The sequence below is a fragment of the Sander vitreus genome, chromosome 16 (assembly GCF_031162955.1).
Source record: "Sander vitreus isolate 19-12246 chromosome 16, sanVit1, whole genome shotgun sequence".
NCBI classification, from domain to species: domain Eukaryota; kingdom Metazoa; phylum Chordata; class Actinopteri; order Perciformes; family Percidae; genus Sander; species Sander vitreus.
In genome coordinates, this window is record NC_135870.1 from 13,436,348 (window position 1) to 13,453,512 (window position 17,165).

Consider the following 17,165-nt stretch of genomic DNA (forward strand, 5'->3'; position numbering starts at 1 on the left):
ATGAAAGCAAAGAAGAATAAGAAGCTGGTATTAGCAAAGTCTTCACAACAGAATAAGAATCTCGCACTCTGAAAGGGCTGCACACCATATTTAAAGAAAAAGAGGATGGGTCAATGCAAAAAGACGACAAAGGGTTAAGAATAATCAGCCAGCCTTCATGCAAAACAATTAACAAACAAGGTGATGGGTTCACCTACACAATCTGGGTTTTCTGGACGGCCACAAAGACGCCTAAACCGGGCGGGCCCAAACAGCAGTACAGTTTTAAAACAACAGCAGGTTCTGCAGCTCATTTGGACGGACAAATTCTGTCAGTCTACATAATTTGCCGGGCTGAATTGGTTGGCCCAGGGTCTTGGTCCCAGAGATAAGTGGAGAACTTTCCAGATGACTGACGCAGGACAACCCCGACCCGTCATGCCACTGATTGCCACACACTCCACTGCTGCCTTTTTGGCAGCAATTTCTCCAGGGGGCCCTATTCTGTCTTTGAGTTTGTCCCTATAATGGTGATGGGACACATGCCTTCTCCTCCATCACACACACACAGACACAGTGTTAGTATGGCTCTGTGTAAAATGTAGTAAGTCCCAGTCGCCCCGTCCTGCCAGCTTTGTCTGCCCTCAGCTGTTCCGGCCCGGTGCCTGTATTGTGCTGCCGGGCTCATTACCAGAAGCACTGTGGCCCGAAACCTCCTCGCTAATAGGCCCAGAGAGAGACAGAGAGGAGTTATTTCTGCTATTTCAGATTGTGTGTAGCAGTGTAATGTTTTGTGTTTTTACTCTTTTGGTAGTGAGACTGTTAATGTTTAACGTTAACTGCTGTTATTTCTCTGGTCGGCCATTAGCTGACTGAGGAATTTGATATTGGATTCTATGAAAAGGTTTTCCTCGTCCCTGTGAGGCGCATTGACTTGAACGCTCCTCTATATGTATGGGTGTGTATGGATGTGTGTGTGTGTTTCTGCATGCCTGAGAAAGGAACTGAAAAAAATGAGTGTCCAGTCAGTAGATGGGCTGTCTGGAGTGGGCCAGGCCACTTGGACAACAATGGGATGAAGTGCAGCTATTGTTTAAAGTTTACAGGGTGTGTACAGTAGTGTGGCTGCAGGAGAGGGATACAAAGAGCGAGGGGTGTAAAGAGGTGAGTCAGGAAAATGGTGAAATGTGAGGAGAGGGGAGGCTTGGAGAGGCAGAGAGAAAGAGAAGTGCATACTGTAAACAGAAAGACGTCAGAGCTGATCTTCATCAGCAGACAGATACCGCTCTGACTGAACTGATATTGAGGACTTTAAGCGATTGTCTCAGAAGTCAGACAGAACCCTTCATACAGTCTCATTTAAAAGTTATGTAATTAGGTTTGAGGGTTTCTTTTAATGATGAATTAGGCCATCAACCACACAGAAGTTCATGAACTGAGAAGTACTGCAGAGGTTGCTGTGGGCTAATGAGACTAAACAGCATAAAACCCAGCACTGAAACTGGAGCAAGTTCAAGCGCACATTTCTTTTCCCCACTGACGGAAATCAGTTTCTGGCTTTAATTTAAAAAGGTACAAAAACAAAACCCATAAAACAAAAAAATGGGATTTTTAGCAGATCAAAAATAGCAACTCAATAAGTAAATAGGCTAATTAAAAAAAAAAAGAAGAAAGAAAATATAACCAAAAACTATAAATAAAATAAATACTTGACTTCATATTGGTCATATATCGGTAAATAATATTTATAATAATATAATAATATTTAACATGTGTTATATTGGTAAATAGCCTATTTGGTCATAAAGAGAAATTGTAGGCTAGTTAAGTAAACTATACATTTATGATTACATAGCCCATATTACCTATATTACATCACATATCTACAATGCCATTTAAACGTAATCTTTTAAGATTGTGTGTTGTGATTGAAAGCTCCACAGCAGCTATGGACTTTGTCCACTATTTATAAAACAATGTGCTTACTAATAAACTAATGTATAGTATAGGCCTACAATAGCCTACATAGGAGTATGTTTTTGACAGTGTAAATACTGTTTTATATTATTTAGGAAGGCTAGAGTAAATAAACAGTTTTGAGCAGGTTTTCTCTCCCTTCATATTCATTTTCATCATTATGTTCATGTAGACATAATTCATTTGATTTACATTTTAAAAATAAATAAAACTCTGAACTCATATCTGATAATGCACCGCGTTACTCACTGGTATCACTACAATCGTTACAATATCTGCAATGTGTAAAGATAACTGCCTGAGCGCGCGCCTAAACACCCAGAGTCACGTGCTGCAGGCCTCCCTCCGTCATCCTGTCGCCGTCCCACGCGGCGGCACCAGGTGGGCCGCCGCACCGCCGAACCGTGGCGTCGTTAACGCGCCGCAATTATGAGGCCGCAAAGAGGGACGAAATAATTGCAAATAAAACTACATGATGCAGAAAATAAAAAAAAGAAATTAAACAGATGCGCGTGTTTTCAGGATCGTTGCTTTCGTCCTTTTAAAATGCTGAGAGGTGCAAAAAATATGCAACATTTCAGCTGGCTTTTAACGTGTAAGTACGAGCTATTACTACAAATAATAATCATAATGATAATATAAGCAGATATTTAAAATCAAAGGCTCTTTAAAATAAACTTCAGCACACTAAACGACCTCAGCTGCCTTGCAGTGAGTTAACTATGATTTAAACACGTATTAACATATACCTATACAAAGTATTAGGCCTATTTATGCAACACACAAGACATGAGTAAAAACTGTAAATTTGTCATGCTTTAATTAAAATAATTCTTTAGAAATTCATTATTTACATCTGCAATAATATTAATAACAGTATAAGAAAAAATAGTCACAGTTCTTACCAAACATCAGAACATCAGCATGACAACAAACTAAATTTATTTGAAGCAAAACAAAGGTATTTCAAGCCTTGTTGGTTTTTGTAGCCGAATCACCAGCATCCCCCTCCGTCATCAGTCATTCTCTGAGTAAAACTGCATCACTTCCCCATAAGTAATTCATCATTTACAACGTGTACATATTGCTAGACAAACACATTAATTGTCTCTGAGGGGCATATGTATGCATTATGTTGTAATTGTGATTTAATGTGTCACCCTTTAGTCTATGTTCACTACATACAAATGAATTTGCAAGCAGACACAGATCAAGAAAAAGGAATCAATGTGTGATGACAGGACAGAAAGCATTGTAAACAAAAGCAGGCATAGTTCAGTATAAAGAAGTTGCATATCCGTATTCACTGGATCAGTGTCAAGTTGCAGATGTGCGATGAAAGATAGTCTTTGGCCAAAACAGCATTCTATACTGAAAATATGCACCTTGATATGAGACGTCAGGCTGAGTCTCTGGAAACAGGCCCTGCATGGGAGGAGATTTAGCAATGTGTAAACGTGCATGAGTCAAAGTTACCCCGGGCAACGGTATCAGTAATGACAAATAAATAACATATGAGTAGGTGTGGTTAAAAAAAAACACAATGCGTTGCTGGTTCATCAGCAGAGTCTCAAGTTCACATCCAGTTTTGACTTTCATGCCTTGGTCTGTAATCAGATGTGTCAGCTGATGTTGAGTTCTCCAGTCCTGGACTGTCTTCGACTAATGGTGGTCGTAGGCGGCTGCAGACGGTGGGGCGGTGCGGGAGGCCGTGCTGTAGTAATAGGGTGAACCTGCGGGGGGAGACACAAATGGAGGCCTTCAGAAGTGGGAGTTGATGGTGGTGGAGGATCAGACTTTCTTTATCCATCTTATCTTATCTGAGCTTTTAGAGCAGATGGTTGAGCTAAACGTCTGAGCTGCTTGGACTGGTTTGTTCTGCGAGAGTGGACTGAGTCTCAAACCCTCTCATGACTCCTAAGGATTTATCGAAAAGATAAGAGAGATGCAGGACTTTCCTTTTTTTTTTAACCAGGTTGATTGGTGATGCAGTGGAGGAGATTCCCCCCAAAAAACTCGGCTGACATGCCTCTGTACTTCTGAGAAAGAGCTTCGAGGCTCACATCCACCAATCTGATGTCAATTCAAAAACTGTGTGATATACAATCTCATTTTTAACTTGACTTGCATTTTTGTTTGTATAATTTTGAAACCCAGTTGTTGACTGTATCACTATATCTCTGCTAATGGCATTAAGTGGAAAGTTGATCTTGCAATCATTATCTCCGACTACAAGACATATATGTGCAGTCTGTCCCCAACGTCTGGTGGAACAACTGATTGTTGTGACACTTATTTTTGAATTGTCCCTTATTAGTATGTTGTTTTGAACAAAAGGGTCTGCCAAATGAATACATGTAAATGTAATGATGTGTGAATGTGTGAGATGGGAAAGAATGCCATCATAGTATCTGGAATAGTCTCTAAAAGGAATTTAAAATGAGTATGTGATTGTAAATATGGTAAATGACTCCTTTCGTTGTTTATTTTAGCCTTTGTGTTGTTGTTTAGTTTTATCTTTTGCCTGCGTGCTGTAAAAGAGGTTTCCAACCTTAAAGGAACTTTCTTGATTAAACAAAGGTTGAATAAGTGAAAAATAATACAAAAACTGAAATAATAAGCCTTAAGTAAATCCTAGTTAGCAATGTGCCTAATGGTTTCATATGAGACTGAGGCAGTTTGCAAGTCTCTCTTCTTTCCTGCAGCCGCTTATTTAAATTCTCATCATGATGAAATGTTTGTGAAGTCGGTAGAAGTGAGCTTCTCTAAATTCTCAGGGGACTTTTATGAGTTAAATTAATTAGTAATTTGTCTTTTATTGTGGAGGTCACAATGATTCCTCAAAGTAAAAATAAATGTATCCAGAGGTAATGTGCAGAGTGCAGTAAACAAACAACAGAAATGTGGGTGCATCCACACTGTCACTACTCTCAGTGTGTCCTTACTCACCCAGTATGCTGGAGTTGGTGAACCTCCAGGCTTCACTGTAGGAGGTGTAGGGCGAATGGCTGTAGGTCTGACCCGAATAATCTGTGCCTGCTGCAAGACAGAAAAAAAACGTCATCAAACACCGGATAAACACATCAATACAACACAGATTGTTATTAAAAGGCAAAGCTAAGATGTCCCTGAGAGCTCTATGGCGTTGTATTGTTTGTGTGTGTGCCAGCGTCTGCTTGGATTTAGCTCATAATTCACCAACAGTTAGTGCAGCCTGTAAACCATTAATCTGTGGTGCAGGTGGATGGCTGGGGGTAAAATCCCTCGACCCAGTGGTGCATGAAGCTAGCCTCTACGCCCTCTCTCCTCAGCACTCGGCCCCTCAGATCGTTCCTCCTCCTCTCTCCGTCCTACACTTCCTGCTTTAGCCTCTCTGGCACTCCTCTTTCTTTTTTTTCTCTTTTTTAATATCTAATTGGTAATTATGTTGGCTGGAATGAATCCCTGCGCCCCCACCTCCTCCTCCTGTCCTAACTCCCCCCTTTCACTCAGTAATTGTGTATCAACGCTTCCTCACAGCGAGCCCACCAGAAAAATAATAAATCAGACCCTCTCATTTCGCGCTTCGGAGGGCAGACTTCAAATAAAAAAGGCACATCTCACACACACACACACACACACACACACACACACACACACTCTCTCTCTCTCTCTCTCTCTCTCTCTCTCTCTCTCTCTCTCTCTCTCTCTCTCTCTCTCTCTGGTTGTATGCAGGCATTCTGACGTAGACACACATGTACGGACGTACGTACGTACACACACACACACACACACACACACACACACACACACACACACACACACACACACACACACCACAAAGACCTCCTCCACTTCGCTCATACCCAGACTTTAAACCCCCTCCGCCCACCCTGCATCTCCCTCCTGGGCCCCCTGGTTCCCATGGCGATGTGTGGTCAGAGGTGTCTGGGTGGGGGGTGTGGGCAGCAGGGTGGAACCCCCAGCCTGTTCCCTGTATACCCCCTGGGCCCACACACACACACACACACACACACACACACACACACACACACACACACACACACACACACACACACACACACACACACACACACAACACAACACAGTTCACCACCCTGGCAACACTACTCATTGACTCAGGTCTTCTGTTAATCTACAAGCCTCCGTTCCTGCCTCTATTTCTCTTTACTCCTTCTCTTCCTACCTTCGTCCCCATCCTTTTGCTTTCTGTCTATCTTTCTGACTCCTTTAGCACTTTCTATTTTCCATCTGATTATCATTTTACATTTTAATTTTAGGTAAAAACAAATGTCCATTACCTGCTACCATGCCCGTAATGGCAGAGGTGGAGTATCCTGCCTGGGCAGGGGAGGGGATGTGAGGTGGGTAGCCAGGCAGGGTGGAGCTCACCATGTCACGGCCTAAAAACACACACATTAACATTGAACATAATGTTAAGTTACTTGTTTTTACAGCTACAAGATAATAATAAACTTGCGATCATTTAAGTTATATTCTTAAGGAAAAATGCCAAAAAATTAACGGGTTTCAGCTACTCGGATGTGAGTATTTGCTGGTTTTCTTTGTCTTGTATGATCGAGTGTTTTATAGTTCTAGACAAAAAAAGATATTTAAAGATTTCTCGTTGCGAGAAGTTGCACAGCACAAATGCAAACACAATTGTTATGAGTGTGAACATGAATGAGATGGATGCCTCCATTACCTGAGATGATAGACTGACTGCTGAACTGCCCGTACACCGGTGCATGATGGGAGAATGAGTTGAAGGTGTTGGGGAAATGGTTGGAGTTGCTGCAGCTGCTGCTGACAGAAAGGGGCTTCTGCAGCGCCTGCAGCTCCACGAACGCCAGGTTGGACGCTGCCATGTTTGGGGAGGGGCTCGTGCTGGTCACTTCTGGGGACATTTCCTGTTTTAGACAGAGCGGCAGGGACTGTAGGGGCTCTGAGGTGGTGGCAGCCAGTGCGCAGGTGGGTGAGAGAATGAAAATGAATGGTGAACATGAGTGGACCGTTAAACTTAAAGTGAAATGTCAAAAACATAAGAGGGAGTGGCTTCAGGACACAGGTACTGTTGTGCAACAGTCTATAAAAAATGCTGATGGCAAGAGTCAGAGAGAGAGAGAGGTAAGAGACACGGGTCAAAGGTCATCATCTAACAGTCTCACCAGTCACCATGGCGTAGCTCTGGTGCGCCGTCAGATTCCGTCCAATGGTGGAGCTGGATGTTGAGAGGCTGGTCTTGGCCTCGTCTAGGCTGCCATTAATGAGGGACAGCGGGTACAAAGTCTGGGGATGATGAACAGGGATTAGCTATTTGTGTAAAGTGTGCTCATGTATAAGAAGGAGCAAATATGCATGTGTGCAAGTCAAAAAACAAAGGGTGAATATTTTTTTATAGTTCCAAATAAATCTGAAATGGAAAGAAAATAAGAAAAGTATATCTAGAAATTATTGTATTCTCTTTTGAGCTGCATTTTAGCATTCATTCCTTGCAAATGTGAGCATATTTGCGTATTAAGCATTGGGCTTGTTGTTACCTGCTCTGTCTTACTGCTGGAGGCAGAGCCGAATGAGTCCGGGGGATAGTGGTGACGATCAAACCCACAGTCCAGATGTTGCGTGGTTGAGAAGTGATCCACTCTCATCTGTTTCCTCGGGACGCCTCCGCTGCCCTGAGAGTCCACGCTGAGCCGACAACTCTCCTGATCACCTGAGAAAAAGAAAAAGATGTTTACATGTGATGTGTATGGTGAAACTACACACACAAATTTTGTTTGTTTAAAGGTTTTAATCCCCACATTTGTGCTATTTAAATGTCTCCAGCTAAATATAAAAAATACAAAGAATTCTGTGCTCAAAAATTTAACTATTTCATTTTTTTAAATGTTAAAATGCTAAAATGACTCTCAACCATTTAACCATAAGTGGAAAATAAAGAAGAAAGGGTGTCATGAGGTTTATCTTTTAAGGGTGTGAATAAATTGTTTATGTGTTGTTTTTTTATGCTTGCAACACGAGCACGCCTTACATTGCCCTTTAAGGTAAGAATGAAATATTTTGAACTCGGTTGAATAGATCTTTTATTAAACACTTCATCGCTCTTTATTTGGTGCCTCTTGGCCCGTTTTCTCTAGTGAAAGAAAAACTTGGTCGTAATGAATTTCAGGTCAAATAATTTATTAAATAAAGAAAATTTGATGGGTGTTTTTCAGCTTTTTGAGACATTATATTTTAGAGGAAATAACTGCAGGCAGGATGCTTATACACTGTATGCAACAGATCTAGTCAGAAACTAAACATCAACTTGAAAAGGGTTGCCGAATTGCTCCAAAATTAGCAAAAAACACCCTCTTCTATCTTTCACACTGGTACACATCTGATGGGCTTCCTCCTATTATGTACCGCCACAATAAAACAAAAATGATGCCAATGGTGTGTTATCTCCTTCATTTGATCTAATTCTTACTGTCATCGTGGCTCCTCTTGCCCTCGGCGCTGGGTTTGGGGGATACCCAACAAGCCACTGATGGAGTAGGTGGAGCCCAAAGAGTCTGAATGTGGAGACTCGGGAGGGGTGACTGCTGAACTCGGAACTGAGAGAGTGAGAGAACAAAGACAGACAGATTTGAGACAGAGTGCGGAAATTATGCTGTACATCTCACTGTTGCCACAATGTCATGAGCTTAATCCTAAACAGCAATGAGCACACTATCTTTAACCTTTATCCTTCACCATCACATAATAATGCTCAGTGATGTGGATGGTTGCTATGATGATACAGACTTCATTGTGCATGTGTGTGTTTGTTAATGGTAAAGACTTACTTAAGGTTTGCCCTGGACTCAGGCCTTTTCCATCCAGAGGCAGATTGAATGGCTGCTGGACCTTTGTTCGAATTATTCTGAAACAAAAAGAAGAAAGTGAGTGAACAGTAATTTCACATTTCACACACACATCTTTAAATGTTGTTTGGTTGGTGCAAGCATTGCCATAATGATAGCATATGCATTTTGAAAGGATATGCAGAGGGGAACGTTTAGCAATATGAAATATGGGCTTAAATGAATGAAAGATCTTTGGTAGATCTTCCTCATTCATCTTTCTTCTAATGCCCAAGAAGCCACTTATCTACATGCCACTGATCCACAGTGGTATATCAGTACCTCTAACATGATTTCATTTATTATTCAGTTTGTCACCTGTTAATGGAGCTCACGCTGGGCACCGTGTCGCTGTCACACACTCCCTCCGCCAGCAGTCTGTCCCTGATTTCCCAGGCAAACATGGTAGGATTCTGCCTCTTGTAATCTGCAATTTTATCCACAACCTTTGGGGTGGCCACCTTGGGCTTGGAGCCCCCGATCACACCAGGCTTGATGCTGCCTGTCTCGTAGTAACTGGAGGAAAGTTGAGATTTTCAGTCATTACTTTTTGGCTCGGACAAACACCAGTGATTACTGTTAAGTAAACAGACTGGCAGAGGTCAAAGAACACAACCAGGGTGAATAACAGTAACAGGAAGTTGAGTAAAGGTGCTTGCTTACCGTCCCAGGATCTTGCTGACGCAGCCGTGGCTGACTCGGAGCTGCCGGGAAATGTCACAGGGCCGAACCCCCTGGTGGGCCATGTCCACGATGCGTTGCCGGATTACCTCCGGAAGTGGTCGTCCATTAACAAACATTCCACCTAGTTGGTTAAGACCCCCATGACCTGGGGGAAGAGGGGGGATGAACACTCATAAATGTCATGGAACCTGAGATCTGAGACATGCCAATGTCAATGCAATACAAAGTCAAACACACACACACACACACACACACACACACACACACACACACATGCACTTACACTTTTTGGAGATGCTGCTGACAAAGACTAACCTAAGAAAATATTTTAGCTGTGAAACCTAACCAGGGATGGCTATTTTGATCCCTAAAAGCTGTCCCTCATGGTCAGTATTATTCCCACATTAATTGACAATGGATGCATCACACATACACACACACATTACACAGATACTCCAGCACTGCTCAAATACACAAACACTCAACCCAGAGTTTTATGTCTGTATGTAATTCATGTTTAAGTCATCAACTAATTTAACACTGCAAGTGATAATGAAAAAGTAGCTGTCAAAAAAGCATAAGAGAGAAAAAAGATGAGGGAATCTAGTGTTACTTGTTGCTTCAGGGATTTCATCAAAAACATTCAAGTAACTAAAGTACAGGCTACATAAGATTCTTTCATTCATATGTCATAGTTGTGTCTTAAACTGTAATGAATAACTGTAGCAGTGCCGGCGTTGTCAGGAGCATAATGAAGTTTTAAATTTAAAAAGTCGAGGACACGGGAGAAGATGAAAGCAGTGAAGAGAAACAAACCTTCACTGCAGTGAGCAAACACAAAGGCTGTGAGTAATGATCGAAGATTGTGACTTTCAGAATGTATTCACACTTATTCGGTGCCGGTGTCATGGGGGGGCATAGGGGGTCAATGCCTACCCAAAAGAAATGTTGTGCCCCCCCAAATTAAATATTTCATAAATGGACGCCGGTTATCTGAAATGTTATGTAGCCGCAGGCCGCTAGGCGGACAGCGACCTCATTCGCCACGGAGAGGGTTTTGTGACCATCCTGCTGCTGTCCCAGGTGTTTTTAATTAGCGATTGATATCAAATGGGACAGATAGCGCTGCGTTTCCAATCGCATACTACATACTATACTATAATACTAGTAAGCCAGAAAAAAATTACAATGTTCCAATAGCCTATGTCAAGTACAGTATACCAAAAATATAACCACTCGGCCGGAGCAATGTGTAGGTCAGGAGGCTGCGCTGCTAACATTAGCCACACTGCTAAGTCGTTAGTTACGGGAGGGGGTGGCCTATAGCTACTGTACAACAATATTGTAAACGCTATATTGATTTTCAGTTTTTGGCAGAATGCCAGAATTAGAAATGAACTGAGGACTAATGTTAGACAAGAGACTTTCTCTCATGCCTGAATTGAACTGATACATTTGGACTGTTGCTGATATGGATATTTTCACCGTCGTGGAACTGCATTACATAAGGTAAGACCACTTTATGGTTAATTTGGGCTTATAAAGCGTAGCCTACTTGTGTTTGTTCTATGTGGTAGGCTACCATCTTGCCTTGCTGTTAACTTGTTTTGGGGATGTTTATAGACCCTTTTCACGGCAGACATGTTGACAAAATAGTAGGAAAAGCACAGGTGTATTCAAAACCATTAATGATGGCTGCATTCCACTTAGGAGAGACCCTGGTATTGTGCATTCTGACTCACTGAAATAGCTTACTGGGACACTTGATGGAATTGAGCCATCGTTTAAGTTATCAATTTCAGCTGTGTTTTTCCTACTATGACAAGTCAAAATGTCTGCTGTGAAAAAGGTCAATGATGCAAACGTTTCTCCTAGGCCTATTTGTGGTTCAGAGTGGCTTATTGGTATATATTTTTTATGAGCTGTTGGCTTTAAGTCGGCTATGTGGGCTGTAAATCGAGGGTGCTGTGGTGTTGAGATGAACGGAATGAGTTTATTTTGCTGTTGGCAATAGTGTTCAGGTAAATCCTACTGAGATACGCATGTCTCGCACCTCTCCCTCCGTGCTGTTTGTTCGTTGCATTGGCTGGACGAAGTTAGCGTCTTATTTTTGTTTCAGAGCTGGAGTTAATTGTCAGAGATAACTTTTGTAGTACTATAGTGAGGTCACAGAGTAGTCTAGTCCTCGTCCCCAATATGGCATCGTATATATACCCACCTGCACAGTGAGATCCCGCTTCTGTCAGATAACGCAGGCAGCTCATCTCGGCAGTAACTTATTAAACAAAACGTGGCCACTTGTGAAAACCCTGTGTCCCCTTACTGACAAGCGTCTAGCGCCGGTGATGTCCTTATGAAAAAAGAAGATTTAAGGTGAGTTGACCAATGGATCTATTTTCAGTTTTGAGAAGTTTGTTTCCAATTGACACTTTTTTATTTGTTTAGAAAAAGTATTCGCCCTACATCAAACATTCATTATGTGACTATGATTGATGCTTATCAGTTTATTAGGCCTATATTATTCCCCTATTTTACTTTACCCAACACCAAAGCTCATACTTCTAAATGGATGATTGTTATATGACTTACAGGATAATCACATGCCTATAAATAATAATACCTCACAAGTCTCGTTTATATTGCCGTTTGTTCTGAGGGCTGTGACGTGAGGCTCGGTGGGCATCGGTGAAGGTGACTGGCTGTTGTGTGATTAGAAATGATCTTCATTTAGTAAAAAAAATCAGTCTGTATGGTGATTCCCCTCAATTTAAAGTTGTCAAGCTCATATGTTTTTTTTATCTGTCGTTTTGTGTGTATTTTTTCGACCTCTGTGAAGCACGTTTTCTGCATCTTTTTCTATGCAACATATAGGCCTACATAATGTTTATTGTTATTATTACATACTTGATCTTTCCTCAGGAATATATGAGAAAATTGTGGTACATTGCTTATTTTTATGTATGTACACGTATAGTAAATATGCTTTTTACAATATATGCCTAATAAGTTACTTTGGTATCCATTCTAGATGTATCCATATTCTTAACACTGTCATATTTGTCATAATATTAAATATATTGCACGTGCATTCAATCTGAATCAAACTCAGAGATCTATCAAAGCGTGCTTCTGCAAAATAACATCCTACAACACCATAAGAACTGGGTTTCCCGGTAAACATCAACAGACAAAACGCTCGCTGCGTTCAACCAGCAGGCTCAACTATCTTCTCTATAGACTGCACGGTGGTGACTCTGCAAGAACACCATTGCTTTTAATTTAACCCATTGAGACGCTTCTTTTCTCTCAGCCTTTTCCCAGCTTTCATTTCCACATCAAACAGCGGCCGGACGAGGCCGAGGGAGGGGAGGGAGAGAGAGAGAGGGAGAGAGGGAGGGGAGCCTCTATTAACGCTACCAGCGGAGTGTGGAAAAAATCTCCCCGCCAAGCTTCATCAACCTGCAGGATATTAAAGCCGAGCAGACCCGGGGGGGGCTGTAAGCCCGCGCACGTGCACGGTGCATGGACACCGCGTGCACACAAAAAACAAAGCGTGAATTCATTACGAGAAAACTTATACATAGATAGATAGATAGATAGATAGATAGATAGATAGATAGATAGATAGAAGCCATTAGCCTCCTGCTGCTCCATGATTGACCCAGCTGAAGTGGCTCTGGCCAGGGGAGGATTGTTCTAAATTTATATCTGACAGCTTTAAGTGTCAACCAATTAACGTCCTCAATAGCCTGCACAACGACCAGAGGAAAATAACCATTCACTCCTTTACAGTGAGCAGACAAGACTCCTCTCTGCATCCCATTCTAGGCCTACGTTCTCCAAACAATGTTTCAAATGTCTCATAGCTAATATTGTGCTGAATGCTATACAGCAAAGCATCGTATAAACCCACAGAGATTGATTTTCAATTCTATTGGAGATTCCAAAGTTTCTCATGTCATGTCATGCCACACAACTTTAATTTCCCATATTTATTTATTTATTTGTTATATGTGAACATTTGATGAATGGTTTATTACACACTATAATGTTGTAAGAAGATGAAAGTATATAATGTGCATTTTTTTTAAATGTAGCCTACATTTGTCAAAACAGATAACTTCTCATAGGCTATAAAGACATATATTGACCATATTTTAATGTATTTTCTGTTTATACAGCAGCCTCCACGTATGGCTGCCCACAGAAGGAGTTATAGTTGTAATACATAAATAAACACATATCTGCTTACAACTACATAACTGTGTGTGTGTTTAAAAGCATTTTTTAAATGTCTGTACACTGAATACTAAATTGGAGATTTAGGGGATTTCTTTCTTTCCAACTTCAAGCTTAACACGAGGGAAAATAAAAGGGAAAAGTGGATGTTAAGGGGTTCATAATAAGGAGACAGATCACAATTCTCTTGTCAGGAAATGCCAAATGTGTTCAGCTAATCTGTTCACAGGAGTCTGAGAGGCCAACTTGTGTTGTGTATTTACCTCTTCCAGCGTTGTTGGACATATCCCTGAGTTTTTGGTCCTTGCTCCACCAGCTGAACGTGACGGTCGGCTCCACGCTGTCCCAGTTAAAGTGTTTTTACTCCCCGTCCTGCCTCGTCTGGCATGAGTGTGCTCCTGAGCGCACTGTCGACCACGCTGCAGGAGGACAGTGGTTTATCAAACTGGCTGCTTGTCATATGTGATGCCTCTGAGCTCAAATTATCAGCTGGGTGGCACTCTGTCTCTACGGGAAAAAAACAACTACGAGCCTACTAGAAAATTGTCTTCAAATCACCTGGACGTGTCTGTCTTTGTTTCTGTTTATCAGTGAGACAGGCTGTGGACAGCAGAAGAGATACTTTTGGCCTGTGTATCTGTATTCGTCTACAAATAGTATAATTTAATTTTCAGTATTTGTAAAACATTACAGATTTTCTTCCACTTCGGCCAGCCCAGTTGTACTCCTGTTATACATAAAATGTCCCTTCATTATCCGCTTTGTAATTAGGATTGACTGGTCTCATTAATCCCAGTATAATTATTAGAACCAGAGAGTGTCTTTTATTTTGGGTTTTGAACAGACAAACGGAGGAGTGATGTAGCCTATGTATCCTGATTGTAAAGCCTAGCTTTGGTGTAAGTGGAAAAAGTTTGAGGAGAGAGAATCACTCTTAAGGACCATGTTTGAATTAGCCTACTGATTATTTTACCTTTTGGAACAAAATGACTATTAAACGAAAATAACCTGAATTAAATCCCTCCGATGTATCAAGTGAACATAAATGAAAGGACTTTTCTAAAAGTTATCAAGTGGCTGCTTCATCTAAAAACAAAGAAGCAACAGTGATGGACTTCAGAGATGTGACAAATTATTAGGATCTTCAACCCTTAACTAAAAGATGTTAAATCTGCTGTGAATGTGGGAGCTGGCAGTAGTTATCGCCCATATGCAAGCCTTGTTTACAGGGTCCATCTGCTCAGCTGCTGCACACCTCTCCACTGCTGGATCAACTTCCAGCTCCACGAGGCTCACAATAGAGCAACACATCATGTGCTATTTTTGCATTAAATAAGCACCTTCATTTTTACATCAACTACAATTATTGGAATAATATGATTTTTTTAAAAAGTAACATGACACAAGTGGAAAAGAACCACACTCCTGCGGAAATGATTCAAGTGACTGTTAACGTTACTGTGTGGAACTGTTTTAATGCCATTTAAGCGTGTCAGGTGTTGTCATGTCCTCCTGGGTGGACACTTTAAAAAGGAACAAAATAATTAGCAGACGGTCACACACTGTTCGATATCTGTTCAATGTGGTGATTGATGACATCAGTAAGTAACATTTACCTGCCTATACTGTGCATTGAAGGTTTAATTAGCTTTTGTCTGTTGATGTTTGTGTGTGGATTATCTCAACTGGCACTCATACATTTATTTGAAAGTACATTTGAAAATGTAGTGTAACTTGTTGACTAGGCTATATGTGTGTAGATTATTTTTTATTTTTATTCAGCTTGAGCGTCTGCAAGTTGTGAGTTGAAGTAAATCTCCAACCTAAATATAATTCCAAGCGTCATTGGTAAAATACAAAAATAAAAGCAGCTGGTTTGTGTCATATTGAAAAATTGACCAATTATTAATGATCTAAAATGTTATGATTTTACTTCCTGATTGGCAGAAATAAAAATGTAGCAAAATCACATTATTATTATTAGAACAACACAATATAAATCTTAGTGATTAATAAGTCCCTAATCGACGGAATCATTGGTTGCGGCGACACATGGTTTATGGGACAAAAAAATACGAGAAAAGATTGGAAACTATTTTTTTTAATGTAGCCTAACTGTGTGGCTCTTGAGGAGTATAACTAGCCTTTATAATGTCAATACTATAACAACTGTTATTAATTGTTCCTGTTGATACTACTAATTGACATTATTTAGCCTGCACATTAACATGACAATTTGAACAATGGATTGGAATGGAAACAGGATTTGCAGACATTTTAAATGTATTTTTCAACAGTTAACATCTCGTGTCTGTTATTTGATCTTTTTGACTTTTTGCATTTGAACACATATTATCTATCTCTCTTTTGTGTGTTTTCTATTTGACAATTGTTTTGTGAATTATTTAAACTTGCTTTGTAATAATTATTTGATTAATTTAAATTATTAAAACAGTTTCTGTTAAGGCACACCATAACATTTTCCGTTTTTACTTTACATATTTTTGTCTTTTCACAGTTCCTTTTGAAGAGTTCAATGCAACAGATGACAGGTATAAGCTTTGTAATTCATCCAAACTACAGCCTAGAGCCGGTGATTTGGGCCATGCATGAAGCTCCAGCGGTGAAAATGAAAACACAAACTGCGATTCACTCCTGCAAATTCACCACAATTGTTCAGTTCTTTTTGTGCAATGACGACTGCTTATACTGTATGAAGTGAATCTGGATTATTATTAGCCTACCGTTCCCCAAAAAACTTTACGCTTATCTGCACCCAGGTCCCATCTTCTACCTTCATTACAATAAACTGGTCTCATTATGATTTGACGTATCCCCAAAGCAGAGCCACAATAAGCCCACAGTGCCTCGTGCGTCTTGCAGTGTTTTATTTTTATTTTTTATATAGCCTATATATACATATTTGAAGCTTCCTCTGTTCCGTTTTACACCGTTTTTATCAGGACTGCGGAGCGATACAGCCATTCAGACCTCACATAACACAAGTTAGAAATTGAAATGAGAGCTTACCTTTTAACGACGCAGCTAAAAGTAAAAACGTCCCCCAGCAGATATGATATTATCCAAAATGATGAGGACTCTGGCGGTGTGATATACGGTGCGTGTCCGGACTGTGTTGGAGGAGGAAGCTGCTGTTGTGTTGTGTGTGTGTGTGTGTGTGTGTGTGTGTGTGCTGCCAACACTCAGCAAGGTTTTATCCAACCGGGGCTGCGCGCAGGACGAAGCCCTGCAGCCATTGGTTGAGGTGGAAGGAGGAGGTGTGGTCTTATGGACACACACACACACACACACACACACACACACACACACACACACACACACACACACACATATAAAAAAAGACAGGATGACTGACCCTGTGTTTTGATGGCATTACACCCA

At 40.9% G+C, this 17,165-nt stretch overlaps 1 protein-coding gene across 1 annotated transcript; it reads right to left on the reverse strand.

The window, feature by feature from the left end:
• Window positions 1–2,765: 2,765 nt before the first annotated feature.
• Window positions 2,766–16,922, reverse strand: pax8 (paired box 8). The gene is given in 13 exon segments (XM_078271350.1): window positions 2,766–3,689; window positions 4,906–4,995; window positions 6,258–6,359; window positions 6,662–6,901; window positions 7,125–7,245; window positions 7,497–7,669; window positions 8,426–8,459; window positions 8,461–8,552; window positions 8,784–8,860; window positions 9,159–9,356; window positions 9,504–9,669; window positions 14,027–14,182; window positions 16,794–16,922. Coding segments are annotated over 12 exon segments (1,386 nt in total). The 5' UTR covers window positions 14,049–14,182; window positions 16,794–16,922; the 3' UTR covers window positions 2,766–3,618.
• Window positions 16,923–17,165: the final 243 nt, after the last annotated feature.